The 25605-nt window shown below is 53.1% G+C and overlaps 1 protein-coding gene across 2 annotated transcripts; it reads right to left on the bottom strand.

Moving 5' to 3' along the window:
* Positions 1-791: 791 nt before the first annotated feature.
* On the bottom strand, positions 792-23900 carry ISM2 (isthmin 2). Of its 2 annotated transcripts, none has more exons than XM_063644285.1 (6): positions 23743-23900; positions 11008-11250; positions 9017-9362; positions 4976-5116; positions 4648-4731; positions 792-2518 (listed from the first exon to the last, which is right to left on the bottom strand). In XM_063644285.1, exons 1-6 carry the CDS (start codon positions 23881-23883, stop codon positions 2001-2003), a joined length of 1473 nt encoding a protein of 490 aa, XP_063500355.1. In that variant the 5' UTR covers positions 23884-23900; the 3' UTR covers positions 792-2000. The 2 variants fall into 2 exon arrangements, with proteins under 2 accessions (XP_063500355.1, XP_055144621.1); XM_055288646.2 differs by having other exon boundaries at positions 11008-11243; positions 23736-23883.
* Positions 23901-25605: the final 1705 nt, after the last annotated feature.

Raw genomic sequence — 25605 nt, 5'->3', positions numbered from 1 at the left:
GACCGGGAGGCAGAGGTTACAGTGAGCCGGTATCGCGCCACTGCACTCCAGCCTGGGCGACAGAGGGAGACCCTGTCTCAAAAAAATAATAATAATTAGCCTGTGCTAATCTTCCTGAATTCCTCGGACAAGAGAAAGGGAGTGAGCATGGCTCCTGTCTGGCAGCCTGAGACACTGCCCTCTCTAACCCTCTCGTATTTCTAGTTGCAGGTAGAGTATTTTTAGACTATGGTTCAGGACAGACTAATAAACTTACCTCTGGGAGTGGCGGTCATTGGAAATGTCTGACTCTCCGAGTGTCTCCAGTGGCAACTCGACACATCTTCCTTTACTGTGCTTCCTGATATATCCCTCTCCTTCCCCACATGTCAGGAGTGACAGTGGAGTGTCCAGTTGGGGTGCCAACTGACGCAGCGCACAGATACACCTCTCATCTTAGAGCTGTAGTTCTTTGGGCAACTCTTTGTTGGATCCCCTGACAGCAAATTACTTCCTGGTGGAGTAAACGTGATTTACCTCTCTGACAAAGCTCAGAGTGAATGTGCCCCTGAGGTTCAGCCAGCTCCTCGTCCATCTTCTAGGCAGTGTGAATAAGGATAACTGATATTTAGAGTCTAACCCCTGCATGCCACAAGCTCTGCCTGCCCAGCTGGTCCAGGAAATGAAAAGGAGCCTGCTGTGGGTTAGGTAAATTACATGCACACCCATGGGAGTTTGACTTGGATCATAAGCAAGGGTTCCTTACACTCCTCCGCTCTGCCGGGGCCCGAAAGTCTTCATCAGGCAGAATTTGAAAATAAAGTGCTTTATTGCTGAGGAGCCCAGAGAGCTTCAGGGCGGCCATCTGGGGGCTAGGATTGAAGTCCCCTACCTTTTGGTGGCTCTTGTGAACAGAGACAGTTGAGACTTCAATATTTCAACCCCATAGAAGGCAAGGAAGTGTAGTCGGGAGGATGGGGAGGCAGGGAAGAGGCATGAGGTGTGCCGGGAGAGCGATTACGTGCATCTCTTCCCAACTCTGATTTCAGTGCATTCAGTGATGCTGGGAGCATGACATGGGCCACTGCTGGGAGAATTTACAACACAGAAGCTGCCCAAATGCAACAAATCAGGGCTTTTTTCCCCTCCCAGAGAACTGGTTTACTATAGACGTGTGACACACTGTCCTGAGCTAGTGCTGAACCCACCCAAGCCTGGCTACTGTGACAGGCTGTCACCTCCCCACTCGGGGGGAGTGCCAACTCCCAGCCCTGCACATCCCTACAATCAGCAGAACAGAGAGGGCTGAGCAAAGAAGAGGGACCAGAATTGGGCAAGCCATTCCCTACCTGGAGTCCACTTCGCCTCAGCTGGGCTGGCTTGCAGCCCAAGACTAAAGAGGTGTCCAACAGAAAGGCAGCTTGGGGCTACAGATAGCCTCCTGTGCAGTGGCTCGTGGCACGGAGTGGGGAAAGAAGGGCATGTGCACCACCCAGAGATTAAGGAGGGGTGGCCACCCAGGCTGGATGCCCCCCTGGCAAAGGATGGCTGTGCCCATGAGAAGAGTGGCCCTTTCTCTGCTGGCCATCAGGGTAGGGTGTGAATGACTCATGGCAGATCCCGGGAATCGGGATGTTTCTGGAGCTGCTGGCTAACACCTATGTGCAGAGCCAGGGCAGAAGAGCCCAGCTCCCAAGGAGGAGAAAAATGAGTGGCCAGGGTCCCAGCAGGCAGCAGAGGAAGGCCCCGGCAGACATATGCACATACGCACATTTCCAGGGCCCCCAGGGACACCCACCCTGGTCCCTACGTACCCTTCAACCTTCTCACTAACCCCACTGAGATATCTGCCTTGGGGTCTCTGGCAGAGGGCACGCAGCCTCGGACCAACCTCACTGGGGGAGCCCTTTCCTCACCTTGTCTGGGCAGGGGCAGGTGAGGGCCCTACCAGGAAAGTTCTCCCGGGCAATAGCAGCAGCTGCCTGCCCTCTCCCTGCAGTGTCTGTTCAGCAGCCCCGTCGCTAGTACTCCTTGGCCTCCTGCAACTGTGCCAGGTACTCCTCCTCCAGGGGGTTGTCGGTGCAGGCCCGGCCGTTGTTGGGGGGGAGCACAGCGTGGAGGCGGCTCCAGTCTCCCTTGCACAGGATCCAGGGCGTCGTGTCGAACTTGAAGTGCAGCTTAGGTGAGAAGTCGGTGCTGATGAGGTTGGGCATGCCGGCGCCCTTGCCACGGGTCAGCAGCCGGCTGTCCTCGTCATAGCAGCAGTGCTGGGCGGCCAGCGTGCTGCTCTCCCCAGACAGCATGGAACGCAGGCAGAAGCGCGCTGTGGGCTGGTAGATATCCAGGCGCTCGCGAGGGCCGCTGGCATCCCTCCACCGGAAGCTGCGGCCCTGGTGCTCGTCCTGCAGGCTCACGGGGCTGTCCATGGCCTCCAGTGGGTAGGCACACGGGCAGCTGGGCAGGTCCCGCAACATCTGGCTCAGGTACTTGATTAGGAAGTCGCTCTTGCAGTTCAGCCACTTCTCACAGCTGTCCACATCTGCAAAGGACCGCGAAGTGCAGGAGGGAAGCCAGTGAGAGAGCCAGGCCCATGTGGGGCGGGGACTGATTAAGGGCCAATGCATAGGGAGAGAAGGCCCAGGCCCCAGCTGGTGCAAAGGCGTGGCTTGGTAGGGCATTGGGGACGGAGAGAGGCTACCCCACACCATCCAGACAACCTGAAGCAAGAAGCTCTTGCTCAGAATGGACACGGGCCAAGGGGCTAGAGCAATGACCCAGATGTCCTCTGAGGTGCCATATGTCACGTGCTGAATGGTGGGAAAGGTTTAGTTGTCATGTGCTGAATGGTGGGAAAGATCCTGAGATCTTGGAAAAGGATCTGGGGTGAGTGGAGACAGGGACAGCAGCTTTTCACCAACTGGTAAGAAGGTTTCATTATTTTAGCCACTGGCCCATTCTTGTTCTGAACGCTGCCTTTCTCAGGCAGTCTGGCCTGGGCTGAGTCACTTGGCCACTTTGGGCCTCCTGTGGCCCCCTCTGTCTATGCTGCTGTCCTCCCCATCTCCACCTCGGGAAACGTGGCCTTTTTTTTTTAACTATATTTTTATTTAATTTTAAAATAAATTATATCCCTCAAAACAAAAACCTGAGGCTAAAGTACATCTGTCTGAGGTTCTCTTAAATAGAAGAGCTGGGGGGCCAGGTGCGATGGCTCATGCCTGTAATCTCAGCACTTTTGGAGGCCAAGGCAGGAGGTAGAAGTTCAAGACCAGCCTGGCCAACATGGCAAAGTCCCGTCTCTACAAAAAATACAAAAATTAGCCGGGCGTGGTGGCGCATGCCTGTAATCCCAGCTATTCGGAGGCTGAGACACGAGAATCACTTGAACCCAGGAAGTGGAGGTTGCAGTGAGCTAAGATCACACCACTGCCCTCCAGCCTGGGTGACAGAGCAAGACTCTGTCTCACCATTTCACCCGGTCCCCATGGCACAGCACAGCAGAGGCCAGGAGCCTTCATAAACCAGAAAGAGGTGCCCCCCAGACTCACCAGAGCCCTGCAGTGAGCAGGGAAGGGGAAAACACTGCAGTCACCAGGGAACAGCAGAAAGAAGAAAAATGGCCTTGGGCGGCTGGCCACGTGAGAATGCGCAGAACCTTGCTCCCCACTCCCCAGAGTCCACCTGAGTGGATGCTGTTAACCGGGTCTTGTTTCTCGTTTTCCCTTCTGTGCCCTCATCCTAATGGGATGAGCTGTCCAGCACCGGACACTGAGGGACTGACTTTGATAGTTTGAGGCCCTGCACATCTCCAAGGGACTGGAACCTTCCCCAGGATCCAGATGCTGGGATTTGGGTTTTGACTGGGAGTGAAGGAGGAGCCTGGGAAACGGTAACACAGGAGAGGGGAAGAGACACACATTTCCCAGGCCCACCCCTGCACCGGAAAACAAATTGCTCCTTCCTCTCTGCTCCCAAATCTTTAGGGCCTTCTTTGCAGTGCAGTGCTCATATGGGTTATATGTGTCTTTCCCCCATGGGACCTGAGCTCCTTGAGGACAGGGACCAGGCCTCAGGCTGCTGACATCCCCTGCCCCAGCACCGTGGCCAGGCACATGATACAGGCTTAGTAGGCTCTTGCTGTGCTGAGTGCAACCCTTATCTGCAAGGTGGGTCTCCCCGCCTTCCTTGCAGGGTGCAAGTAAGACCAACAGACACAGACTCAGAGTGTGCAGGTGGAAGCCTGGCCCACGCCCAGCTGCCTGGAGGAGCAATGCTGGAGTTCTGCACACTGACCCATTTCTGACTGTACTGCATCCCCCTCTCCAGACAGAGCCTGCCCAGGAGCCTCCCAAGGGTAACCAAGGAATGGAAGTCAGAACGTCCCCACCCCATCCTGCTGCCAGGGAGGATAGGATATGCCCCACTAGATGATCTCTAAGCTCTGCCGCTCCCATTAAGACCTTCCCAGTAGGAATACCAGGCTGAGAAAGGCCAATGGGCTGGCTCAGAAATGCCAGGGCCCCCTGTTGGGGAAGCAAACCTTCCAGATGGAAGCTGTGCTCTCTGCCTCGTGGAGAGAAGCCAGGTTCCTGCTGTGGAATAATACCCCACCCTCCCCTGAGAGCTCGTTCCCCAAACCACCAGGGGCAAGCCTAGCCCCTCACTCACCTTGGTCATGCATGTCTGTAGCGTTGCGGGCCAGGAGCTGCCACTCCTCACTGGGGAGGACCAAGGTGTCCTTGTTCTCAGTGCCTTTGGGAAGAAAAGAGGCAAGGCTGGTGGCTCCACAGGCCACCTCAGTGCCCCTGATGGGGCCCCCACCTTAATAGGCTCTCAGTGCCCACAGCAGCCAAAATAGGCCTGGGACAAGGCAGGACCACCATGTTTGTGAGCTTCCTGCATCCCATCTCCCAAGCCCACCCACATTCCCAGGGGACCAAGCCTCCAGCCTAAGCCACACCAGCCACTCCTAGGCAGGGGTAGGGGCTCATCTCACCAGGACAGGAAGGCAGGTCACAGGTACGGGTCTCAGTGGCAGCACAGCCATAGCCACAGGGCCGAGTCCTCTGCTGGTTGCCAATGCTGCAGTTCCCACTGCAGGGAGACCAGGGACTCCACTCCTCCTGAGGCTCATAGTCTGGGTTAAGGCAGGGAGTTGGGGGTGAGTGCACATAGCCCACAGGGCAAATCAGTACAAATCAGCACAGGGCACCCTTTCCTCAGGTGGATGCAGCCCACGCCAGGGCTTCCAGCCTCATGAATGAAGCTGGGCTGGATTTCAGCTTCCACCTGCTCCCTCAACTGGATTCCCTTCTGCAGTGAATAACCTGTGCAAATATATCAGGTGGCCCTGAAAAGATAGTATAACCCCTAGCCACTTGCTCTGTGCCAACACAGCAATAAAGAGGAAATGATACCTGGGGCTGGGAGCTATCTGACCACTATTGGTGTGACCTTGGGCAAGTCCCCCTACATCTCTGAGCTATAGGTTTTCTTATTTGTTTTCTGTGTCAGGGTCTTACCCTGTTGCCCAGGCTGGAGTGCAATGGTGTGATCATAGCTCACTGCAGCCTTGACTTCCTGGGCTCAAGCAATCCTCCCACCTCAGCCTCCCTAGTAACTGGGACTACAGGCACGTGCCACTAAGACTGGCTAATTTTTTCTGTTTTTGAGACAGAGTCTCATTCTGTCACCTAGGCTGGAGTGCAGCGGCACGATTTCGGCTCACTGTACCTCCACCTCCCGGGTTCAAGCGATTCTCCTGCCTCAGCCTCCTGTGTAGCTGGAATTACAGGCGTGCGCCACCATGCCTGGCTAATTTTTTTTTTTTTTTTTAAACGGAGTCTCGCTCTGTCACCCAGGCTGGAGTGCAGTGGCGTGATCTCGGCTCACTGCAACTTCTGCCTCCTGGGTTCAAGCAATTCTCCTGCCTCAGCCTTCTGAGTAGCTGGGATTACAGGCGCCCGCCACCATGCCCAGCTAATTTTTGTATTTTTAGTAGAGACGGGGTTTCACCATGTTGGTCAGGCTGGTCTCAAACCCCTGACCTCGTGATCCACCTGCCTTGGCCTCCCAAGGTGCTGGGATTACAGGCGTGAGCCACCGCACGGCTAATTTTTGTATTTTTAGTAGAGGCAGAGTTTTGCCATGTTGGCCAGGCTGGTCTCGAACTCCTGACCTCAAGTGATTAGTACTGTAAAATACTGGGATTACAGGCATGAGCCACTGCTCCCGGCTAAGCCTGGCTAATTTTTAAATTTTTTGTAGAGACGAGGTTTCACCATGTTGCCCAGGCTGGTCTTGAACTCCTGGGCTCAAGTGATCCTCCAGCCTCAGCCTCCCAAAATGCTGGGATTACAGGTGTGAGCCACCCACCTGGCCTGAGCTATAGTTTCTATGTCAATCAAAACCAAGGGTGACAATATTTCCCTTGCACTGGATCCTATATTTAATAATTTCCCAGGCTGGGCATGGTGGCTCAGGCCTATAATCCCAGCACTTCGGGAGGCTGAGGCAGACAGATAGCTTAAACTCAGGAGTTCGAGACCAGCCTCGGAAATATGGCAAAACCCCATCTCTATAAAAAATGTTTAAAAAGCTACTGAGGAGGCTGATGCAGGAGGATCATCTGAGCCAGGGAGGTTGAGGCAGCAGTGAGCTGTGATCATGCCACTGCACTCCAGCCACAGCCACTGTGTCTCACTCCAGACGCAGTGAGACCCTCTCTCAAAAAAAAAAAAAAAAAAGAAAGAAAGAATTTCCCTGTTACCCATATTAGGGACCCACTTCTGATCTGAGGGAGCTGAAATACACTGTGGCTGAGCCCAAATCCTCAGGCTGTGCAGGGCCTGAGACCCAGTGCTTTCTGTGAAACCCTCAAAATACTGAGAGCTGGTTCCACACTTCACAGACAGGCCAGCACTGGTGCCAAGAGTTTAAGGAAAATTAATGAGAGAAAAGCTGAAAAACATGGCAATTTTTCCTTTTTTTTTGAGATGGAGTCTCGCTCTGTCGCCCAGGCTGGAGTGCAGTTGTGTGATCTCCACTCACTGCAAGCTCCGCCTCCCGGGTTCATGTCATCCTCCTGCCTCAGCCTCCCAAGTAGCTGGGACTACAGGTGCCTGCCACCACACCCAGCTAACTTTTTGTATTTTTAGTAGAGACGGGGTTTCACCGTGTTAGCCAGGATGGTCTCGATCTCCTGACCTTGTGATCTGCCCGCCTCAGCCTCCCAAAGTGCTGAGATTACAGGCTTGAGCCACCGCACCCGGCCCCCCCACCCTTTTTTTTTTTAGAGACAGGGTCTCGCTCTGTCACCCAGGCTGGAGTGCAGTGGTGTAATCATGGCTCACTGCAGCCTTGACCTCCCAGGCTCAAGTGATCCTTCCACTTCAGCCTCCCGAGTAGCTGGGACTACAGGCAGGCGGTGCTATGCCCAACTAATTTTTGTGTTTTTTGTAGAGACAGGGTTTCAACATGTTGCCCAGGCTGGTCACAAACTCCTGAGCTCAAGCAGTCCACCTGCCTTGGCCTCCCAAAATGCTGGGATTACAAGGCATGAGCCACCGTGCCAGGCCGTCATGAAAATTTTCTGTGAGTTTACATTATTTTAGTGAATTGGGAAGAGCCTGTCACAACTTAGTCTTAACCATAGGCTCCTCTGTCCATTGACAAGACACCAGGGCTCCAATGGAAATGGCTGCAACTATGCATAAAACATGTCTGCACCCAGAGGAAACCTGAACCACAATATGCAAAAATAAAAATCATTATCTTGGCCGGGCACGGTGGCTCATGCCTGTAATTCCAGCACTTTGGGAGGCCAAGGCAGGCAGATCACTTGATGTCAGGAGTTCAAGGCCAGCCTGGCCAAGTTGGTGAAACCCCATCTCTACCAGAACTACAAAAATTAGCCAGGCGTGGTGGTCCACACCTGTAATCTCAGCTACTTGGGAGGCTGAGGCACGAGAATCGTCTGAACTTGGGAGGTGGAGGTTGCAGTGAGCCGAGATTGTGCCACTGCACTCCAGCCTGGGCAACAGAGTGAGACTCCACCTCGAAAAAATTTTAAAAAAAAATCTGTCATCATGAGAGGCTGGTAGGTTTAAGGTAATATTTTCTGAACAGTTTGTGCTGTTGTTATGTCTTTTTCTAACAAAAATAATAAAAATAGCCAATACTTTCTTTACTCCATGCTGGCACTGTATATGTCTTAACTCAATACTCTCTACAGCCAACTCCATGTAGTAAAGATTATACCATTCCCCATTCTATAGAGGAAGGAACTGAGGCACAGAGAGTTGAAGAATCTTGCCCAAGGTCATTCAGCTGGTAAGCAACACAGCCAGGAGTCAAAGTCACATACACAATCTGAAAATAAGGTCAGTCATGAGTGATGGAATTTGTAATTTCTCAATCCTTGGAAACTCACAGATGTAAATAAATATAATAGTAGCAAATGTCTTTTGCTTAGGGGATATCAGGGATTTTTGTGAGGGTCAAATGTTGTTTAGAAAAAAAGGAAAAAAAAAAAGGCCGGGCACAGTGGCTCATGCCTGTAATCCCAGCACTTTGGAAGGCCGAGGTGGGAGGACTGCTTGAGCCCAGGAGTTTGAGACCAGCCTGTGCAACATAGGAGACCTCATCTCTACTAAAAATAAAAAAATTAGCCTGCCCTGGTGGTACGCACCTGTGGTTCCAGCTATTCGGGGGCTAAGGTGGGAGGGCTAAGGTGGGAGGATCGCTTGAGCCCAGGAGTTTGAGGCTGCAGTGAACCATGATCATGCCATTGCACTCCAGCCTGGTAACAGAGCGAGACCCAATCTCAAATAAAAAAATTAAAAAAAAAAAAAAAGGAAAAACTCTGCAAGCTATTGGCAATGTTACTTTTGAGTTGATGATGGTGTTTGAACAAAGCCTAAGCTCCTGGCTTCCTCAGGTGGTCTTGCCTGGGAAGCCTCCACCCTCTCCCCCACCCCCATTTCCACTCAGTACCTATAGGGGAGCAGCCTGGGGATGCCAAGATGGGGGTGCTCACCATCGTTGACAGAATCCTTGAGGACCCAATCCGTGGGGGCCAGCCAGCCCTGGTCCCAGTTGTCTGTAGTTCCATTGAACCAGAGCGCCTCCTCTTCCTCATCTTCCTCTTTATCCTCTTGGTCCTCACCCTCGATTTCCTCTGAAGGATAATCCTTGTCTTCCTCCTTTTCCTCCCCCTTCTCCCCTGGAGACCTGTCTTTTTCCTCTCCTTTGTAGTCTCCCCAGAGGAAGGACCAGAGGGCAGGCAGCCAGCTAAGGGTATCCTGGGGCGGGGGATTGCTGGGCTCAGCCAACAGGTCTATCTCCACCTCGGCCTGGGGGTCTTCCACCACCTCGATGGTCACCTGTAGGAGACAGGCCAGGCCGGCCAGTGAAGGAGGTCTTAGAGCTGCATTCCAAAGAGACGGGGGATGATGGGGTCAGGGCCAGAGGCAAGAGGCCCAACCTTTCCTTCAAACCAGCTGTCTTCTCTTGGCTGACATTTTTGGCTAACCTTCCTGGCCTCTTAGGGCACAAGAATCACAGCTTACGGCCTGGAGGTGCGTTAGAATCACCTGGGGACTCCTAATTCCCAGATGCCAGGTATGGACTGAACTGGTCTGGGCTGGGGCCAGGCATGGTGGTTCTAACACAAGCCAGGGTTGACATTCACTAGCTTAAGAGAAGCTGGCTTTGAATCCTGGCTCTGCCAGCATGCATCTGCTGGGCCTGGGCAGCTCTGAGCCTCCAATTCCTCATGGTAGGGCTGGAAGCTGGGCGCTCCCGACACAGCAGACCTCGGAGGAACTCTCTTACACCACATTATGGATGGCAAATAAGTAAAATAAAATCATTTATGTGAAACTGAACTTCGGAAACATTATTTTTGGCTATTCAATAAAGTAACATGAGGTTCACTGAACAAAATTTGGAAAAAAACAGCAAACTATGAAGAAGAAAATGAAAATCACCTATATTCTGGCTGGGCTCAGTGGCTCACGCCTGTAATCCCAGCATTTTGGGAGGCCGAGGTGGGCGGATCACGAGGTCAAGAGTTCAAGACCAGCCTGGCCAACATGGTGAAACTCCGTCTCTACTGAAAATACAAAAATTAGCTGGGCATGGTGGTGCACCCAGCTACTTGAGAGCCTGAGGCAGGAAAATTTATTGAACCCAGGCGGCAGAGGTTGCAGTGAGCTGAGATCATGCCATTGCATTCCACCCCGTGCAACACAGCGAGACTCCATCTCAAAAAAAAAAAAAAAAGAAAGAAAGAAAAAAGAATATCACCTATATTCTATCACTGACAGAAAACCTTCCAGTTTTTTGCGTGTGTGCATGTGTGTGTGTGTGTGTATGTGTAGGTAAGTAGAGAAAAGAAGAGAGACACTTTTAAATAATTTTAGAATTGTGTTTTATACTTTTATGGTCTTTTTTTCCCCTTCTGGGGAAAGTGTTTTGTAAACTGTAGCTGCTACACAAACATGCAGAATTATTATCATGAAGGACTCATGCCAGGCAGTGGAGCCTGAAACTAGAATTCTGCCAGCCGCTCTAATTTCCTCTCCTATAAAGCCCTTCAGGTGGCTGTCCCCCATGCCACCAGCCCACTCCATTCCATACTGAACCCCTTCTTTGGGGGATCAGAACTGCAGATCTTTTCCAGGAGGCCTCCTTAGATTCCTGGAATCCCCTGTAGCCTACAAAGCATTTCCCACTCACTGGTGCTCACATAGCCCTGCTGGGTTGGTGCTGTTTGTCTCTTGCCATGGTCTAGAGAACAAAGGCTCAAAGAGTCAAAAGACTTGCCCAAGGCCCACAGCTAGAAAGTAGAGGGGTAGGTCCTCTGCCCCCTACACCACAGGGAGAGCATAAGGAGCCTGCCCTCTGACCCCACACAGCAGCCCCACCCTCCACGGAGTCCAGGAGGCAAGGTATCCTGAGCCCACCTTGTCAGCCCTGCTCCTCTCCAGGTGTCTGCAGGGCTACTGGCCCTTCTGTAGCTCTCACCTGGATATCAGGGTTAGAGGTACTCAAGGTTGTGTTGGCCAATCCCGGCAGCTTCTGCAGCTCCAGCAGCAAGGGAGTAACCTCTGGGGTCCTGGGAGGGGTGGCATTGCCTGGGGTCAGGGCTGCTGGCTCAGTGACAGTCCAGCGTCCATGTTGGTGTGGCTCTACCTGCAGGTGGGTTCTGGGGAGCAGTGGTGCCTCCTCCTCTTCCTTCAGAGGCCTAAGATCTGGGGAGGCTAAGACCTGAGGGAGAGAGAGGGAAGGTAAGGTAACAGGTCAGGTCTTACCCCACGGGGACCCGGAAAAGGCTGGCCAGGCAGATCCAGGAGCCCTGGGGTCTGACCGGGTCATAAACTCACCCTGTGATTTACACCTCTCTGGAGTGTGTATCTGTAGTGTAAAATCTGCACACCACCTGCTTTAAGGCCCTCAATGGGTAAGTGAGGGTGTAGCTGGTCAGACAGTGGACTGTGTCCACAAAGCGCTTTCACAGAGGATGCCAGTGTGAGGCATGAAAAGGAGTGTCATTTCTCACAGATGAAGAAACTGAGGCTCAAGAAAGGGAGAGAGTTGTTTCAGAGAGTGGTGTCCTTTGCAGACAATGTGCCTCCCGCTCCCCAGGGCCCTCACAGGCCAGAGCAGAAAGGCCTCAGGGATGCACCTGGTCCTATTGGGGAGTGGGCAGCAGGCCTTGGCCTTTCCCCTCAGCCTGCTCCTGTCCACTAGGCCCCGCCCAGGCCATCCATGTGAGGGCTGTGTTCCTCCGCCTGCCTGGGTCCTGGCTCCTTTTTCTACTCCAGGCTGCTGGCACGGCTGACTCAGCCAGTTCATCCCTTCCAACAGCCACTGGCCATGGTGTCCTCACCAGGACAGTCCTTGCCTCAGATCAGATGGTAAGTGAAAAGCGGATCCATGTCATCTCTGACTCCTGTTCCAGCATTCATCTGCCCAGACAGTGGGGCACTAGGGGCTCAGTGGCTGCCACCTGCCTCCAGGCTATAGCCACTGCCCAGGTCTCTATGCTAGGGCAAAAGGAGCACCTCCCAGAGCTGCCTTATGAGTCTCTGGGACCTGCCACCTGTGGACCCTGCTTCACTCAGGCCACACCCTTGCCACCCCTCCCGTCTCATACCTGGGCAGTATGGTATGGCTGACAAACACTGGTTCTGAGAGCCAGATAAGCTGGGGTTCAAATCCCATCTCTGCCTCTTACTAACTTCTTCAACTTGACAATATCCTCGTCTGCAGATTGAGGATAATCATTCTTCCCTGCAAGGACTGTGAGAATTTTATTTATCAAACATTTCCACAGCATTTACTGTGCACCAGGCACTATTCTAAACACTTCGCCACTCATTTCATCCTCCCTGTCTTACATCCTCATTGTCATGCCTGTCTTACAATGGAAACTAAGGCACAGAGAGGGCAAGTAACCTGCCTGAGGTTGCACAGACATTTAGCGATAAAGCCAGGATTTAAACCAGGCAGTCTGGGCCTAGAGCCTATTCTCTTAACCCACATGCTATAAAGTGATAGTATTGCATCCCCTTCAAAAATCAGGAGCTTAATCAGCCTAGTTTCTCACTCTCACTGACTTTTTTTTCTTGAAAGTTTGGAAACAGATTCAGAATCTTCTGTCTCTCCCTCTTTGACCTCCCCTTCTGTGGTGTCCAAACACCTGGCTCCAGGGCTCCTGCACTAAACGCCCGGTCCCAGGGCAGCCGTGAGCCTATCTCGGCCCCAGCCTGGAGTCTCTTGCTGAGTCAAAGCCCTCTAGTCTAGACAGCAGGGTGGATGAGTGGAAGGTGGAAGGGTGAGTAATGCAACAACTCAGCCCCTTCACTGACCAATGAGGGAGGCCTGGAGCATCCCCAAGTGCTGGCTTCCTGGCAGCTCCCACCCACAATTCCACCAAAGCCCTAACTGTGCCTGTGACTTTGCTCAGCATCTCCACTGTCTGCAGTCTCTGGGGCATAGAGACAGGCAGTCTCGGAGCAGCAGGTGCTCAGGGTTGTGCAGCCTTTTGGCTGATTGGGACACCCTAGCCTGGTGGTGGCTGGACCTGCCTGGGCAGGTGGTACAGTGGTTATGCAGTGGTTCTTATCTGGGGACATGTGGCACTGCCTGGAGAAATTTGTGGTTGTCACAGCTAGAGGGGGTTTCTACTAGCATCTAGTAGGCACAGGCCAGGAATGCTGCCACATAGCCTGCAGTGCACAAGGCCACCCCACAAGAATCAACCAACCCAAATGTGAATAGTGCTGTAGTTAAGAAAGCATGCTCTAGGCCAGGCACGGTGGCTCACGCCTGTAATCCTAGCACTTTGGGAGGCTGAGGCGGGTGGATCACTTGAGGTCGGGAGTTTGAGACCAGCCTGCAACATGGTGAAATCCTGTCCCTACTAAAAATACAAAAAAAAATAGCTACTCGGGAGGCTGAGGCAGGAGAATCGCTTGAACTGAGGCAGCGGAAGTTGCAGTGAGTGGAGATCACACCATTGCACTCCAGCCTGGGCAACAGAGTGAGAATCCGTCTCAAAAATAAATAAATAAATAAATAAATAAATGAAAAGAAAAGAAAAGCAAGCATGCTGTAGATTGGGCTGCCTGGTCTGGGTTCTGCTGGCAGCCTGGCTTCTAACCTGTGGGGCCCTGGCAGGAAAGAAGCCTCTGTGAGCTTCTTCATCTGCAAAATGGGAATGATGACAGGACTAAGCCTAGCCCAGGCCCTGCTACCCACTAGGTGCTCAAAATGTTCATTTCCAGCCCTCTCTACCCACTCCTCTCCCTGGTGCCCAGTCAGACCATAGGGTGGGCAAAGGCCAGAGAGGTCCTGGCCAAGTGTCACAGCCACACTTGCCACCTTTCCTCTCTGGAGCTGCTCTTGGGAGTCTCCCTCTCTGTGCGTCAGCCCTTGCGGAACTCCTGGGAGTGGAAAGAGATGTGGGGAACGTCTCATCTTAGTTGGGGTTCTCTCGAAGCCCACCCCGAGACAAGGGTTCCAGTGCAGGTGGTTCCACTGGAAGGTGGCCCCAGGAGATGCCAGAAGAGGGTAGGGGAGTGAGACAGGGAAGGGGAGGCGGCAGTCAAGGATGCAGAGTAAAGCAGCGCCGTGATGGGCACCTGTAGCCAATCCCCCTGGGCTCCTCTGATACCCCTCGAGCAGGGGCGGAGCTGGAGATTTATCTGCCAACTCCACCAGTCCTGGGTTAAAGGCTCTGGGGCTAGAAGGGAGGATTTGCTCTCCAGGCACTTCAAGTGAGCCACCTACAGCTCCCAGCAGGGCTGAGGGGATCAGGGCCGGGCACCCAGAGGCCCAGCCCATAGCCAACCTCTGGGCACATCTGACACACCAGGCCTTCCTAGGCAATTTCCATACCATCTGTCACTTTTCCCAACTCAAAGGTAAGTTCTGTGCAGACAGGAATTTTGTCTGCTTTGTTCACTGTGGGGTACTGTGCTGAGCACAGTGCCTGATACATTATAGGAGCTCAATAAATCACTGCCATGTAAACAAATGAACACCAGCAACCCTGAGGGGTGAGTGTGATCACCTTTATGTTAAAGATGAGGCTATGGAGGCTCAGGGAGGGTAGAGGACTTACGTAAGGTCTTAAAGGTTACAATAAGAGAACTAGGATTCAGCTCAGCCCGGCCTGATCTCAACACCTGCGCACCGGTGCACACTATGCATGTGTGGACACACACTGGTGACAGTAACCCCTCGTGGGCCACCATCTTCTGTCTTCACAGAGCAGTTCCACTTTCATCATCTCAGCTAAATGTGGTGGAAATGAGTTCAGGCAGGAGTCCACATGACCGGGGTTCAATCCCAACGCGTACACCTACTAGCTGCATGACTTCCAGCGGTTATTTAATCTGCCTTAGTTCCTTCCTCTGAAATTTAGGGAAACACCAGCACTTGTCTCATAGGGTTGTTGAATTAGAATAGTACCTTGTAGGTGGTAAGCATGCAATGAACGTTACCCAGAGGTGGCGATAGATGGTACTCAGAAGGCAGACAGAGGAGACATCAGGGGTACCCCCCTTGCCAGGCAATGTGCCAGTTCTTTACACCTCATTCAGGTCCCCCGAACACTGCTGCAAAATCACTCGGCAGGTGTATTCTCATGGCATTCTGAGGGGAATTCTGAGACTCCAGGTTGTTGAAGAACTCCAGTCCTATCTCACAAGACCACCTCTCTCCATCTTCTAAGCTTACATGTGGAGTTGCATGCATGTACAAACACACAAGGCCATTCTTCTGGGGAGTGGTGTCACTGCCCAAATAGAGATACATCCTGAGGTGTATCTTCACCAGTTCTCTCTCTCTCACCCCTATGCTTACCTTCCCAGGCTTGGCCAGGCAGCCCCTGACCCACGTGTTTCCAGTTAACAAAACAGAGTCCCAATCCCCACAGACGTTTATTGCATTGCACGAGCCCACCTGCTAACCTGTTTCAGCCCCTTCACAGTTCCCTGTTCTCCCTTCTCCTTTGTGCCTCAGGGGTCAGAAACTTGTTCTGGATAATTAAATTCAGTTACCGAGTTCAGGTCCCGCAGCCCTAGCTGTTGAAGCCCAGGCCCAACCACACAGATCCAGGCTGCACACTAAGTCATGCTGGCGGGAGGTGCTGGAGACCCTGCCTACAACAGCAGTTGCCTCTTTAGCCAGGCCTGAGACCCTGCATACAATAGCAACTGACTCTTTAGTCAGGCCTCTTTAGCCACAGGCAGAGGAATAGGGCTGGATTTCATTCTCCCTCAACCACCTTCCTGATTGGTAAGCACTATTCTTTTTTTTAAGACTGGGTCTTGCTATGTTGCCCAAACTGGCCTCAAATAATCCTCGCACCTCAGCCTCCTGAGTAGCTGGGATTAGGTATGTACTATTCTAAGCCAACCCACCCTGGCACCCAGTGGAGGCTGCAAAGCTCCTCACTGTAATAAGAGTAGTGCTGACCAAGCATACTACTCCCTGCACAGGGCCGGCTTCATGGTGTGCAACCTGTCTTTGCACCAAGCCCCATATTTAGTTTAACGCCCTGCTGTTTGTTGCCCTTTGGAAATAGCTAAGAAGCCCCATATTTTCTTTTTTTATTTTTATTTTTTGAGACGGAGTCTTGCTCTGTCGCCCAGGCTGGAGTGCAGTGGCGCAATCTCGGCTCACTGCAAGCTCCGCCTCCTGGGTTCACACCATTCTCCTGCCTCAGCCTCCCAAGTAGCTGGGACTACAGGCGCCTGCCACCACGCCCGTCTAATTTTTTGTATTTTTAATAGAGACGGGGTTTCATCGTGTTAGCCAGGATGGTCTCAATCTCCTGACTTCGTGATCCGCCCGCCTCGGCCTCCCAAAGTGCTGGGATTACAGGCGTGAGCCACCGCACCCGGCCAAGAAGCCCCACGTTTTCATTCTGCACTGGGACCCACAAAAAATGTGGCCAGTTGGCTTTCCCAGGTAAAGGCAATAAAAAAAAGAAAGAAAAAGAAAAGTAAACCAAAAAAACGTAGCCAGTCTTGCCGATCACCCTATATGTACAGACTCACTGGAATCTCACAACAACACTTTAGGTAGGTATGAGCATCATCTTCACTTCATAGACAATGCAGCCAAGGATCAGAGAGGTAAAGTAACTTGCCTGGAGTCACACAGCTTGGGGCTGGCAGGATGGGATTTGATGTCAGTGGTCTGGCTGGAGTCTGTGCTCTTAAGCCTTGTGCTTTGCTAACTCCAGGCAGTGGCTGAACCTTCTGGTTTGCCGCCTGCTGCTCTGCAGTGCTGAATGTGCTGGATGAACAAAACACTACACAGGATGTTCAACTCTCCGTGTCCATCTTTCCCTTTGATCCTCATAACAACCTGAGACTGAGATCGGAGAGGCTGGAGACTTGCCTGGGGCCTCTGAGCAGCCAAGCTTCCAGGCCCCATTCCTGTCCTTCCCTCTCTCCCTCCCTGGGGGCTTTTCCAACCCTTTAGAGAAAGAATGCTCTGGAGGGACAAGGAAGGCCATAGCTGAGGTCCCGGGAGGTGGCCAGCTGCAGGAGAAGGCTAGCAGGTGAGGCCACAGGCTTGGCACCACACAGACCTAGGTTCTAGTTCTCCCCTGGCACGCACTCACTGATTGGGCTAGAAAGATCCCCAAACCAAATAAAATCAGCCTTTAGGAAATGCATCCTTCTCATTGCCACCCACCTGGCAGGTGAGACCTTGCAAATCTCCAGCAATCCAGCCCCTGCTTCAAGGCAACAGACTGGACAATGGACTGGGACTGAAGTGCTGGGGGGGCACCCCCACCATGTGCATGACACTGCCTCAGGTTTCTCAGGGACCCCAGGCTCCTTCCTCTGCCCTTTGTTCTGTCTCAGCCCATACCCTCAACAAGCACTTCTTTCATGGCCATTTAACCCCGGCTGTGGCAGCACGAACCACCCCCATCCCACACCAAGTGGGACAGTCTTTGCAGACTGGAAGAGCAGTCCTCTCTCAGGTCTCCTCTGTTTATTTATTTATTTTTAAATAGAGATAGGGTCTCACTCTGCAGCTCAGGCTGGAGTGCAGTGGCATGACCTCGGCTCACTGCAACCTCTGCCTCTCGGGCTCAAGCAATTCTCCTACCTTAGCCTCCCAAGTAGCTGGGATTACAGGTGGCTGCCACCATGCCCGGCTATTTTTTTTGGTATTTTTAGTAGAGACAGGGTTTCACCATGTTGGCTAGACTGGTCTCCAACTCCTAACCTCAGGTGATCCACCCGCCCTGGCTTCCCAAAGTGCTGGGATTACAGGCATGGGCCACCGTGCCTGGTCTTTTTTTTTTTTTTGAGATGGAGTCTCACTCTGTCACCCAGGCCAGGGTGCAGTGGCACAATCTCGGCTCACTGCAACCTCACCTCCCAGGTTCAAGCGATTCTCATGCCTCGGCCTCCTGAGTAGCTGGGATTACAGGCCCCTGCCACTAAGCCCTGCTAATTTTTGTATTTTTGGTAGAGACGGGGTTTCACCATGTTGGCCAGGCTGGTCTCGAACTCCTGACCTCAGGGGATCCACCTGCCTCAGCCTCCCAAAGTGCTAGGATTACAGCCCTCTCCCCCGCCACCTTTTTTTTTTTTTTTTTTTAAATAAAGACAGAGTCTCACTCTGTAGTCCAGGCTGGAGTGCACTGGTGCAATCACAGCTCACAGGAGCTGTGAACTCCTGGCCTCAATCCTCCCACCTTGGCCTTCCAAAGTGCTGGGATTACAGGCGTGAGCCACCACGCCCAGCCTCTCTTGCCTAATTCTAACCCCCTCAACCCCTTTGTGGCATCAAGTCCCCAGCTCTTCTTTCTCCCATGCCAAGGTCTTCCCTTGCCTGCCAGGGAGGTGGTGGGTGACAGGTTTAGGTGCCCAGGGGCTCTGGAATTAAGCAAAACTGAGTGGGGATCCTGGCTCACCACATACTAACCTTGGGTTAGTTATTGGGCCTGCTGTCAGTTTTCTCGTCCCTAAAATGATAAAATGATAACATGATAACATGGCAGCTGTTTGAGTGGTGCTCTCATCCTAACTAGAATAGAAAATATCCAAGACAGAGCTGGGTCACTCTTTGCCTGTCCAGCACTCAACAAACTGGCCCCAGCATTTTTTTTTTTTTTTTCAAGACAGGGTCTTGCTCTGTTGCCCAGGATGGAGTACAGTGGTGCGTTCACAGCTCAGTGCAGCTTCAAACTCCTAGTGATCCTCCCACCCACCCTCCAAGTAGCTAGCACTATAGGCATGCACCACCCATGCCTGGCTTGGCCCAGCCTCTTTTATTTAGTTAATTTATTTATTTGAAGACAGGGTCGGCCAGACACGGTGTCTGGCGCCTGTTATCCCAGAACTTTGGGAGGCTGAAGCGGACAGATCATCTGAGCTCGGGAGTTCGAGAGCAGCCTGACCAATATGGCTACTAAAAATACAAAATTAGCCAGGCATGGTGGCATATGCCTGTAATCCCAGCTACTCAGGAAGGCTGAGGCAGGAGAATCGCTTGAACCTGGGAGGCAGAGGTTGCAGTGAGCCAAGATTGCACCATTGCTCTCTAGCCTGGGCAACAAGAGCGAAACTTCATCTCAAAAAAAAAAAAAAAAAAAAAGACAAGGTCTCATTCTGTCACCCAGGCTGGAGTGCAGTGGTGCAATCAATCACAGCTCACTGTAGCCTCAAACTCCTGGGCTTAAGCAATCCTCCCACTTCAGCCCCCAGCAGCTGGGATTACAGGTGCATGCCATTACGCTTGGCTAATTTTTGTATTTTTAGTAGAGACAGGGTTTCTCCATGTTGCCCAGGCTGATCTTGAACTCCTGAGCTCAAGTGATCCACCTGCCTTGGCTTCCCAAAGTACTGGGATTACAGGTATGAGCCACCGTGCCTGGCCCCCAGCCTCTTTTTATGATGATGTCACCATCCATGTGTCTGGTGCTTTTTCACCCAGCACTGCATCTGACAGAATGGGTTCTTATTTTACTGTGGGAGTAAACTGAGGCTCAGCAACAGGCCTGCCCAGAGAAGCAGGGGCCACATTTTGTTCACAAGGCTAATTATTTATTTATTTATTTTTTTTTTGGAGAGGGAGTCTCACTCTGTCACCCAGGCTGGAGTGCAGTGGCACGATCTCAGCACACTGCAACCTCTGCCTCCCCAGTTCAAGCAATTCTCCTGCCTCAGCCTTCCAAGTAGCTGGGATTATAGGCGCCCACCACCACGCCCGGCTAATTTTTATATTTTTAGTAGAGATGGGGTTTCTCCATGTCGGCCAGGCTGGTCTCGAACTCCTGACCTCAAGTGATCCGCCCGCCTCGGCCTCCCAAAGTGCTGAGATTACAGGTGTGAGCCACTGCACCCAGCCTGGTCAGTTATTTGTGACACACCACCCAAGTCCCTAGAATAGCAATCTGCATTCTCTCAATGTGGCTCCTTAAACTAACACCTTTGCCATAGACAGCTTTAACACAAATCATGCAGACTCATGGAACAATGTCAGAGCTGGACAGGACCATAAAGATGACTTAGGCTCTCTTAGCTCTCTTTTTTCATTTTATTTATTTATTTTTGAGACAGGGTCTCGCTTTGTCACCGAGGCTGGAGTGCAGTGGCGCGATCTCAGCTCACTGCAACTTCCGCCTCCTGAGCTCAGGAGATCCTCCCACCTCAGTCTCCTGAGTAGCTGAGACTATGAGGGTGCACCATCACGCTCAGCTAATTTTTGTATTTTTGGGGGGCTAGAGATGGGTTTTCGCCATGTTGCTCAGGCTGGTCTTGAACTCCTGGGCTCAAGCAATTCTCCTACCTTGGCCTCCCAAAGTGCTGGGATTACAGGTGTGAGCCACCACGCAGGCCCCTCTTTTTAAATGTGAGGAAATCATCCGAGGTGAGTCACACATGCATTAATGACCCACTGGGACCAGAACTCCAAGCCCTAGACTCCAAGCTCTGCTTTTTCATTGTGGCACTAATTTGTTTTCACATGTTTTTGATGACTCTGCCAGGCTTTGTACTGGAGCTGAGGATATGATTTTGGCTCTGAAATAACTCATCCTCTAGGGTGTTCTTGTTAGGGGAAGATTTGGCAAACACACTAAAAATAATTACAATACAAAGCAGTAAGTATTAAAATAGAAAGTATTCATGCCAAGTGAGCAGAAACAATGCCAATTTAGTTAATTTTATTATCACTGTCATCTCTATGTAAGAGGAGGGACTGGCGAGAGGCCTCATCTGTCTACAACAGTCATTCTCCACTACGGGCAGTGGGGATAGGGTGCCCACAGGAGCACTGGTCCTCATGAGGAGGCGAGTGCTACAGGCACCTAGTGGGTAGAGGCCAGGAATGCTGCTAAACATTCTGTAAAGCATAAGACAACAGCCCCTACCACAAAGAATTATATGGCCCAAAATGACAAGGGTGCTGAGGCTGAGAAGAGCCAGTCTAAAGGATGCATTCTCAATAGGGGTAATAACTAGATCTTGTAAGAGACCAAAAAGTCTTAAGATACTACAATGGTTTGTAGCATTCCAAAGGGCCATAATACATAGACAGTGTATCTATGGTATTAAAATGTCATGGGGAGGTTGGGCATGGTGGCTGACACCTGTAAGCCTAGCACTTTGGTTGGCCAAGGCAGATGGATCACTTGAGGTCAGGAGTTTGAGAACAGCCTGGTCAACATGATGAAACCCCATCTCTACTAAAAAAATACAAAAATTAGCTGGGCGTGGTAGCAGGCATCTGTAATCTCAGCTACTCGGGAGGCTGAGGCAGGAGAATCGCTTAAACTTGGGAGGTGGAGGATGCAGTGAGCCGAGATTGAGCAAGACTCCATGTCAAAAAAAAATTCGGCTGGGCATGGTGGCTCACGCCTGTAATCCCAGCACTTTGGGAGGCTGAGGCGGGCAGGTCACCTGAGGTCGGGAGTTCAAGACCAGCCTGACCAACATGCAGAAACTCCATCTATACTAAAAATACAAAATTAGCTGGGCGTGGTGGCGCATGCCTGTAATCCCAGCTACTCGGGAGGCAGAGGCAGGAGAATCGCTTGAACCTGGGAGGCGGAGGTTGTGGTGAGCCGAGATCACACCATTCATTGCACTCCAGTCTGGGCAACAAGAGCAAAACTCCGTCTCGGAAAAAAAAAAAAAAAAAAGCCGGGCGTAGTGGCTCACACCTGTAATCCCAGCACTTAAGGAGGCTTAGGGAGGCCTAGGCAGGCGGATCATGAGGTCAGGAGTTTGAGACCAGCCAGTTCGAGACCAGCCTGGCCAACATGGTGAAACCCCGTCTTGACTAAAAATACAAAAATTAGCCAGGCGTGGTGGCGCAAGCCTGTGATCCCAGCTACTGGGGAGGCTAAGCCAGGAGAATTGCTTGAACCCGAGAGGCGGAGGTTGCAGTGAGCCGAGATCGTGCCACCGCATTCCAGCCTGGGTGACAGAGTGAGAATCCATCTCAGAAAAAAAAAAAAATTAATGGGGAATGGGGACGGGAAAAAAGCCTAAAAGACTCCTTAAGGAGGCATAAAAAAAGGTAGCAAAACTGGTCTACAGACACATCCTCAAGTGCAGCCAGTCTCCCCCTTCCTTCCCACGGCCTTTGGAGGGTTTCAGCAGCCTGGACAAGTTCTGGCTCTCACTCACTCACAATCTCCCACACCCTGCATGCCTATATGGACCCTCAGTGTCGTCATCTCAAAAATGGGAAGAATTGCCGTGTGCGGTGGCTCACATCTGTAATCCCAGCACTTTGAGAGGCCGAGGCAGGTGGATCACAAGGTCAGGAGCTCAAGACCAGCCTGGCCAAGACGGTGAAACCCCGTCTCTACTAAAAATACAAAAATTGGCCAGGCGCAGTGGCAGGCGCCTGTTATCCCAGCTACTCGGGAGGCTGAGACAGGAGAATAGCTTGAACCTGGGCGGCAGAAATTGCAGTGAGCCGAGATGGTGCCACGACACTCCAGCCTGGGCGACAGAGTGAGGCTCTGTCTCAAAAAAAAAAAAAAAAAAGAAGAAGAAGAAGAATGGCTGGGCACCATGGCTCATGCCTGTAATACCAGCACTATGGGAGGCTGAGGCAGGAGGATTGCTTGAGGTCAGAAGTTCAAGACCAGCCTGGGACACATAGTGAGACCCCCGTCTCTACAAAATAAAAAATAAAAAAAATTAGCCAGGTGTGGTGGTGCATGCCTGCGGTCCCAGGTACCCAGGAGGCTGAGGCTGGAGGATCGATTGAGTCCGGGAGGTTGAACAGCGAGCTATTACCACACCACCGCACTCCAGCCTGGGTGACAGAGAGAGACCCTGTCCCAAAAATAAAATAAAATAAAAGAGAGGGAGAAAGAAAGGAAGGAAGGAAGGAAGGAAGGAAGGAAGGAAGGAAAAATGGCAAGACGGGAAGAGCTATTCGAGCCTCCTACAGCTTAGTACATGGAAGGACCCAGGACCCAAGACCTAAGACCACCTGCCACATAGGACTGCTCTTGCATACCCTAATACAAGTCTGGCTGTCTTTGTCCCCATGGAATGAACGTCCGCTGCATTCCAGGGGGCAATAAGCTGGACTGTAGACCAGTGACTGGAAGTGACTGAAGCCTGTGTCTTCAGTGACTGGAAGACACAGGCTTTGACAGACCATGGCTTCTCTCCATGGCCAACACCACTCTTCCGTCTCATACCTGTCTTATACCCCAACGCCCTCCCACAGGCCACGAGGACAGAGCCAGTCTCAGGCTAGCCACCCCTGCCAGCGGCTGGAAAGCCCCACTGTGCCTCCGCTTGTCTCATGGTAGGGGCTCACCTGACCGTTTGAACCTCAGCGGCCCCGGCCCGCCACTCCGCAAGGCGCCAGATTCCTCGCACCGGCGGGACTCCTCTCCCCGAGCCAGCGCGCACCTGGAAAGGGGGCTGCAGGCGAGGTTCGCTCAGGGCGAGGAAGCCCGGCCACCGCGGAGTGTCGGCCACCTCACTCGGCACAGAAGTCAAACTTGTCACCCGGCTGGTCCGCGGCAGCCCGGCTCGCGGCCACGCGCGAGGAGTGGGAGCTCCGAAGTCTGGCGCACCTGGGCAACGCCCGGTGTCCGGGAGCTTCCGGCCGGCCCCAGCCCCTCTCTGTCCCTCGGGGGGTCGCTTCCTGTGTGTGTCCGGGTCCCGCTCCCCGCACGGCTAGAGCCAGCGGGCTGGAGAGGAGGGACCGCGCGCTCCGCAGCCGGGTGCCGCCGCCACTCACCTCTGCGAGCCTCGTAAGGCTCCCAGGCCGTCGTCCGCGGAGCCGCGGCTTCTTCACGGGGAGCCCTCGCGCCGCGACCAGCAGCGCCGCAAGCAAAAGCACGCAGAGGAGGAGCCCGGCTCGGTCGCGGAGCGCACGCATCGTCTCGGTTCCGAGGCTGCTCTGCCTGCGCCTCTGCCCGCGGCCGCGAACCCAGTCGCGCCCCGCCTCGCCTCCTCCGGGGGCGGGACCCCGGGATCCTGAGGGGCGCGCGGGGCGGGGGCGCGCAGCTCCCACAGCCTCTCTGGCCCCGGCTCCTCCCGTGGGCGCCCGCACAGCTCTAAGGTCCGCGCACCTGGACGTCCCCCGCCCTCCTCGGAGGGGCCCCTCGGCCCTCCCCGACCTGTCTTGGCCCTGCAGGCGGCTCTCTTTGATCTGGCCGCCTCCCCGCTCTCAGTCTCCACCGCTGTCGCCGTCGCAGCCCCTAGCGAATTCCTGTTCGCGGGAAGCTGCGGCCCGGCGCGCTCCGGCCCTGCGCTGAGACTCCTGAGGGGCCCTGAGGGTCTGACGCCACCTCTGCCCTCCCCGACCGCCCTCCAACTGCGACCTGGACCGGCGGTGCCGCGCTGGCGAGGGAGGCGCAGCCTGACGGGAGAGTGGCGCGAGTCTTCGGATGCCGGGCAGATGTTTGGTTATGCCTCGAGGAAGGTTTGCTGGGGAGGAAGCCTAGAAGTAACTCTCCCAGGGCTCTTCCCAGTCTACTGCCGGAGGTGGAGACCAGAGCAGAGGCACAAGCCAGCACCTGCCACTCTGCGCCCAGTGTCCTCGGAATGTTCTCAGAGCACTTTTAAAAACGGGAGAGCCGGCCGGTGGCTCACGCCTGTAATCCCAGCACTTTGGGAGGCCTAGGCAGGAAGAGCACTTGAGGTCAGGAGTTGAGACCAGCCTGGCCAACAAGGTGAAACCCCGTCTCTACTAAAAATACAAAAATTAGCCGGACGTGGCGGCGCGCACCCGTAGTCCCAGCGGGTGGGAGCCCCGAGGTCCGGCACACCTGGCCCACACACAGGTGAGAGAATCGCTTGAACCTGGGAGGCAGAGGCTGCAGTGAGTCGAGATTGCACCACTGCACTCCAACCTAGGCGACAGAGTGAGACCCTGTCTCAGAAAACAAAACAGGAGAAAGTTGAGACTCAGATGTGAGGATAAAGTCCCAGAAGGACAGCCGGAGTCTGGGAGTGGCCTAGTTGTATCCTGGGTGAAACAGTGAAACTGCCCACTTCATCCAGTGGGAACCTTGGTGCAGGGATCCTCACGTAGGCCACGAGGGTCACCAAGATGGCCTGCCTCTGAGCAACCGACACAAAACCCTAGCTTGTGGCAAAGATCAGGAACTCTGAGAGACAGTGCCAATCTGGATGAGGCAGCTTGGGAATGTGAAAGCAGTGACATCAGGTAGGGGGAGGGGTTGGGACAGGTCTGTGAGGAGCAGTCACAAGGCATTGGGGACATGCCCACCCAGGGGCCATAGCAGGGCGCACAAAAGATAACTCAAGTTTCAGGGCAGGGTTGGTGGATCCCCAGGGGTGCTAGAGAGGATGAACAGCAAGCCCAGCTACTGGCGTAAACTGCTGGGTCTGGGTCAAGTTAGAGTAAGACTATGAGGGGACTGTGTGCTTTTCTGGAACTACTCCTATTCCCAGGGGCACAGCTGCAGGGTTTTGAACGGCGCATCACAGGGATGACAACCTGGGTCCGGATTCGGCCACGGGGATTCGAATCTTTCACCATTTACCAAGTAGGTGATATTATTGGACAAATTATTTGACGTCTTCGTGCTTTTGTCATCTGTAAAGGTGTGGGGGCCCGGGAGCAGGAGGGGTT

This window comes from Symphalangus syndactylus, chromosome 8, assembly GCF_028878055.3.
Source record: "Symphalangus syndactylus isolate Jambi chromosome 8, NHGRI_mSymSyn1-v2.1_pri, whole genome shotgun sequence".
Classification (NCBI taxonomy): domain Eukaryota; kingdom Metazoa; phylum Chordata; class Mammalia; order Primates; family Hylobatidae; genus Symphalangus; species Symphalangus syndactylus.
Note: the sequence above shows the minus strand (reverse complement) of the source record. Positions and strands in the feature narration are given on the sequence as shown.

Excerpts from the sequence above, each read along its gene's own strand:
- ISM2 (XM_063644285.1), bottom strand. The coding sequence starts at position 23,883 with ATGCGTGCGCTCCGCGACCGAGCCGGGCTCCTCCTCTGCGTGCTTTTG. Across the intron at positions 11,251-23,742 it reads GCCTTACGAGGCTCGCAGAG|GTCTTAGCCTCCCCAGATCT; the intron begins GTGAGTGGCGGC and ends TCTCTCCCTCAG. Across the intron at positions 9,363-11,007 it reads CCTCTAACCCTGATATCCAG|GTGACCATCGAGGTGGTGGA; the intron begins GTGAGAGCTACA and ends TGTCTCCTACAG.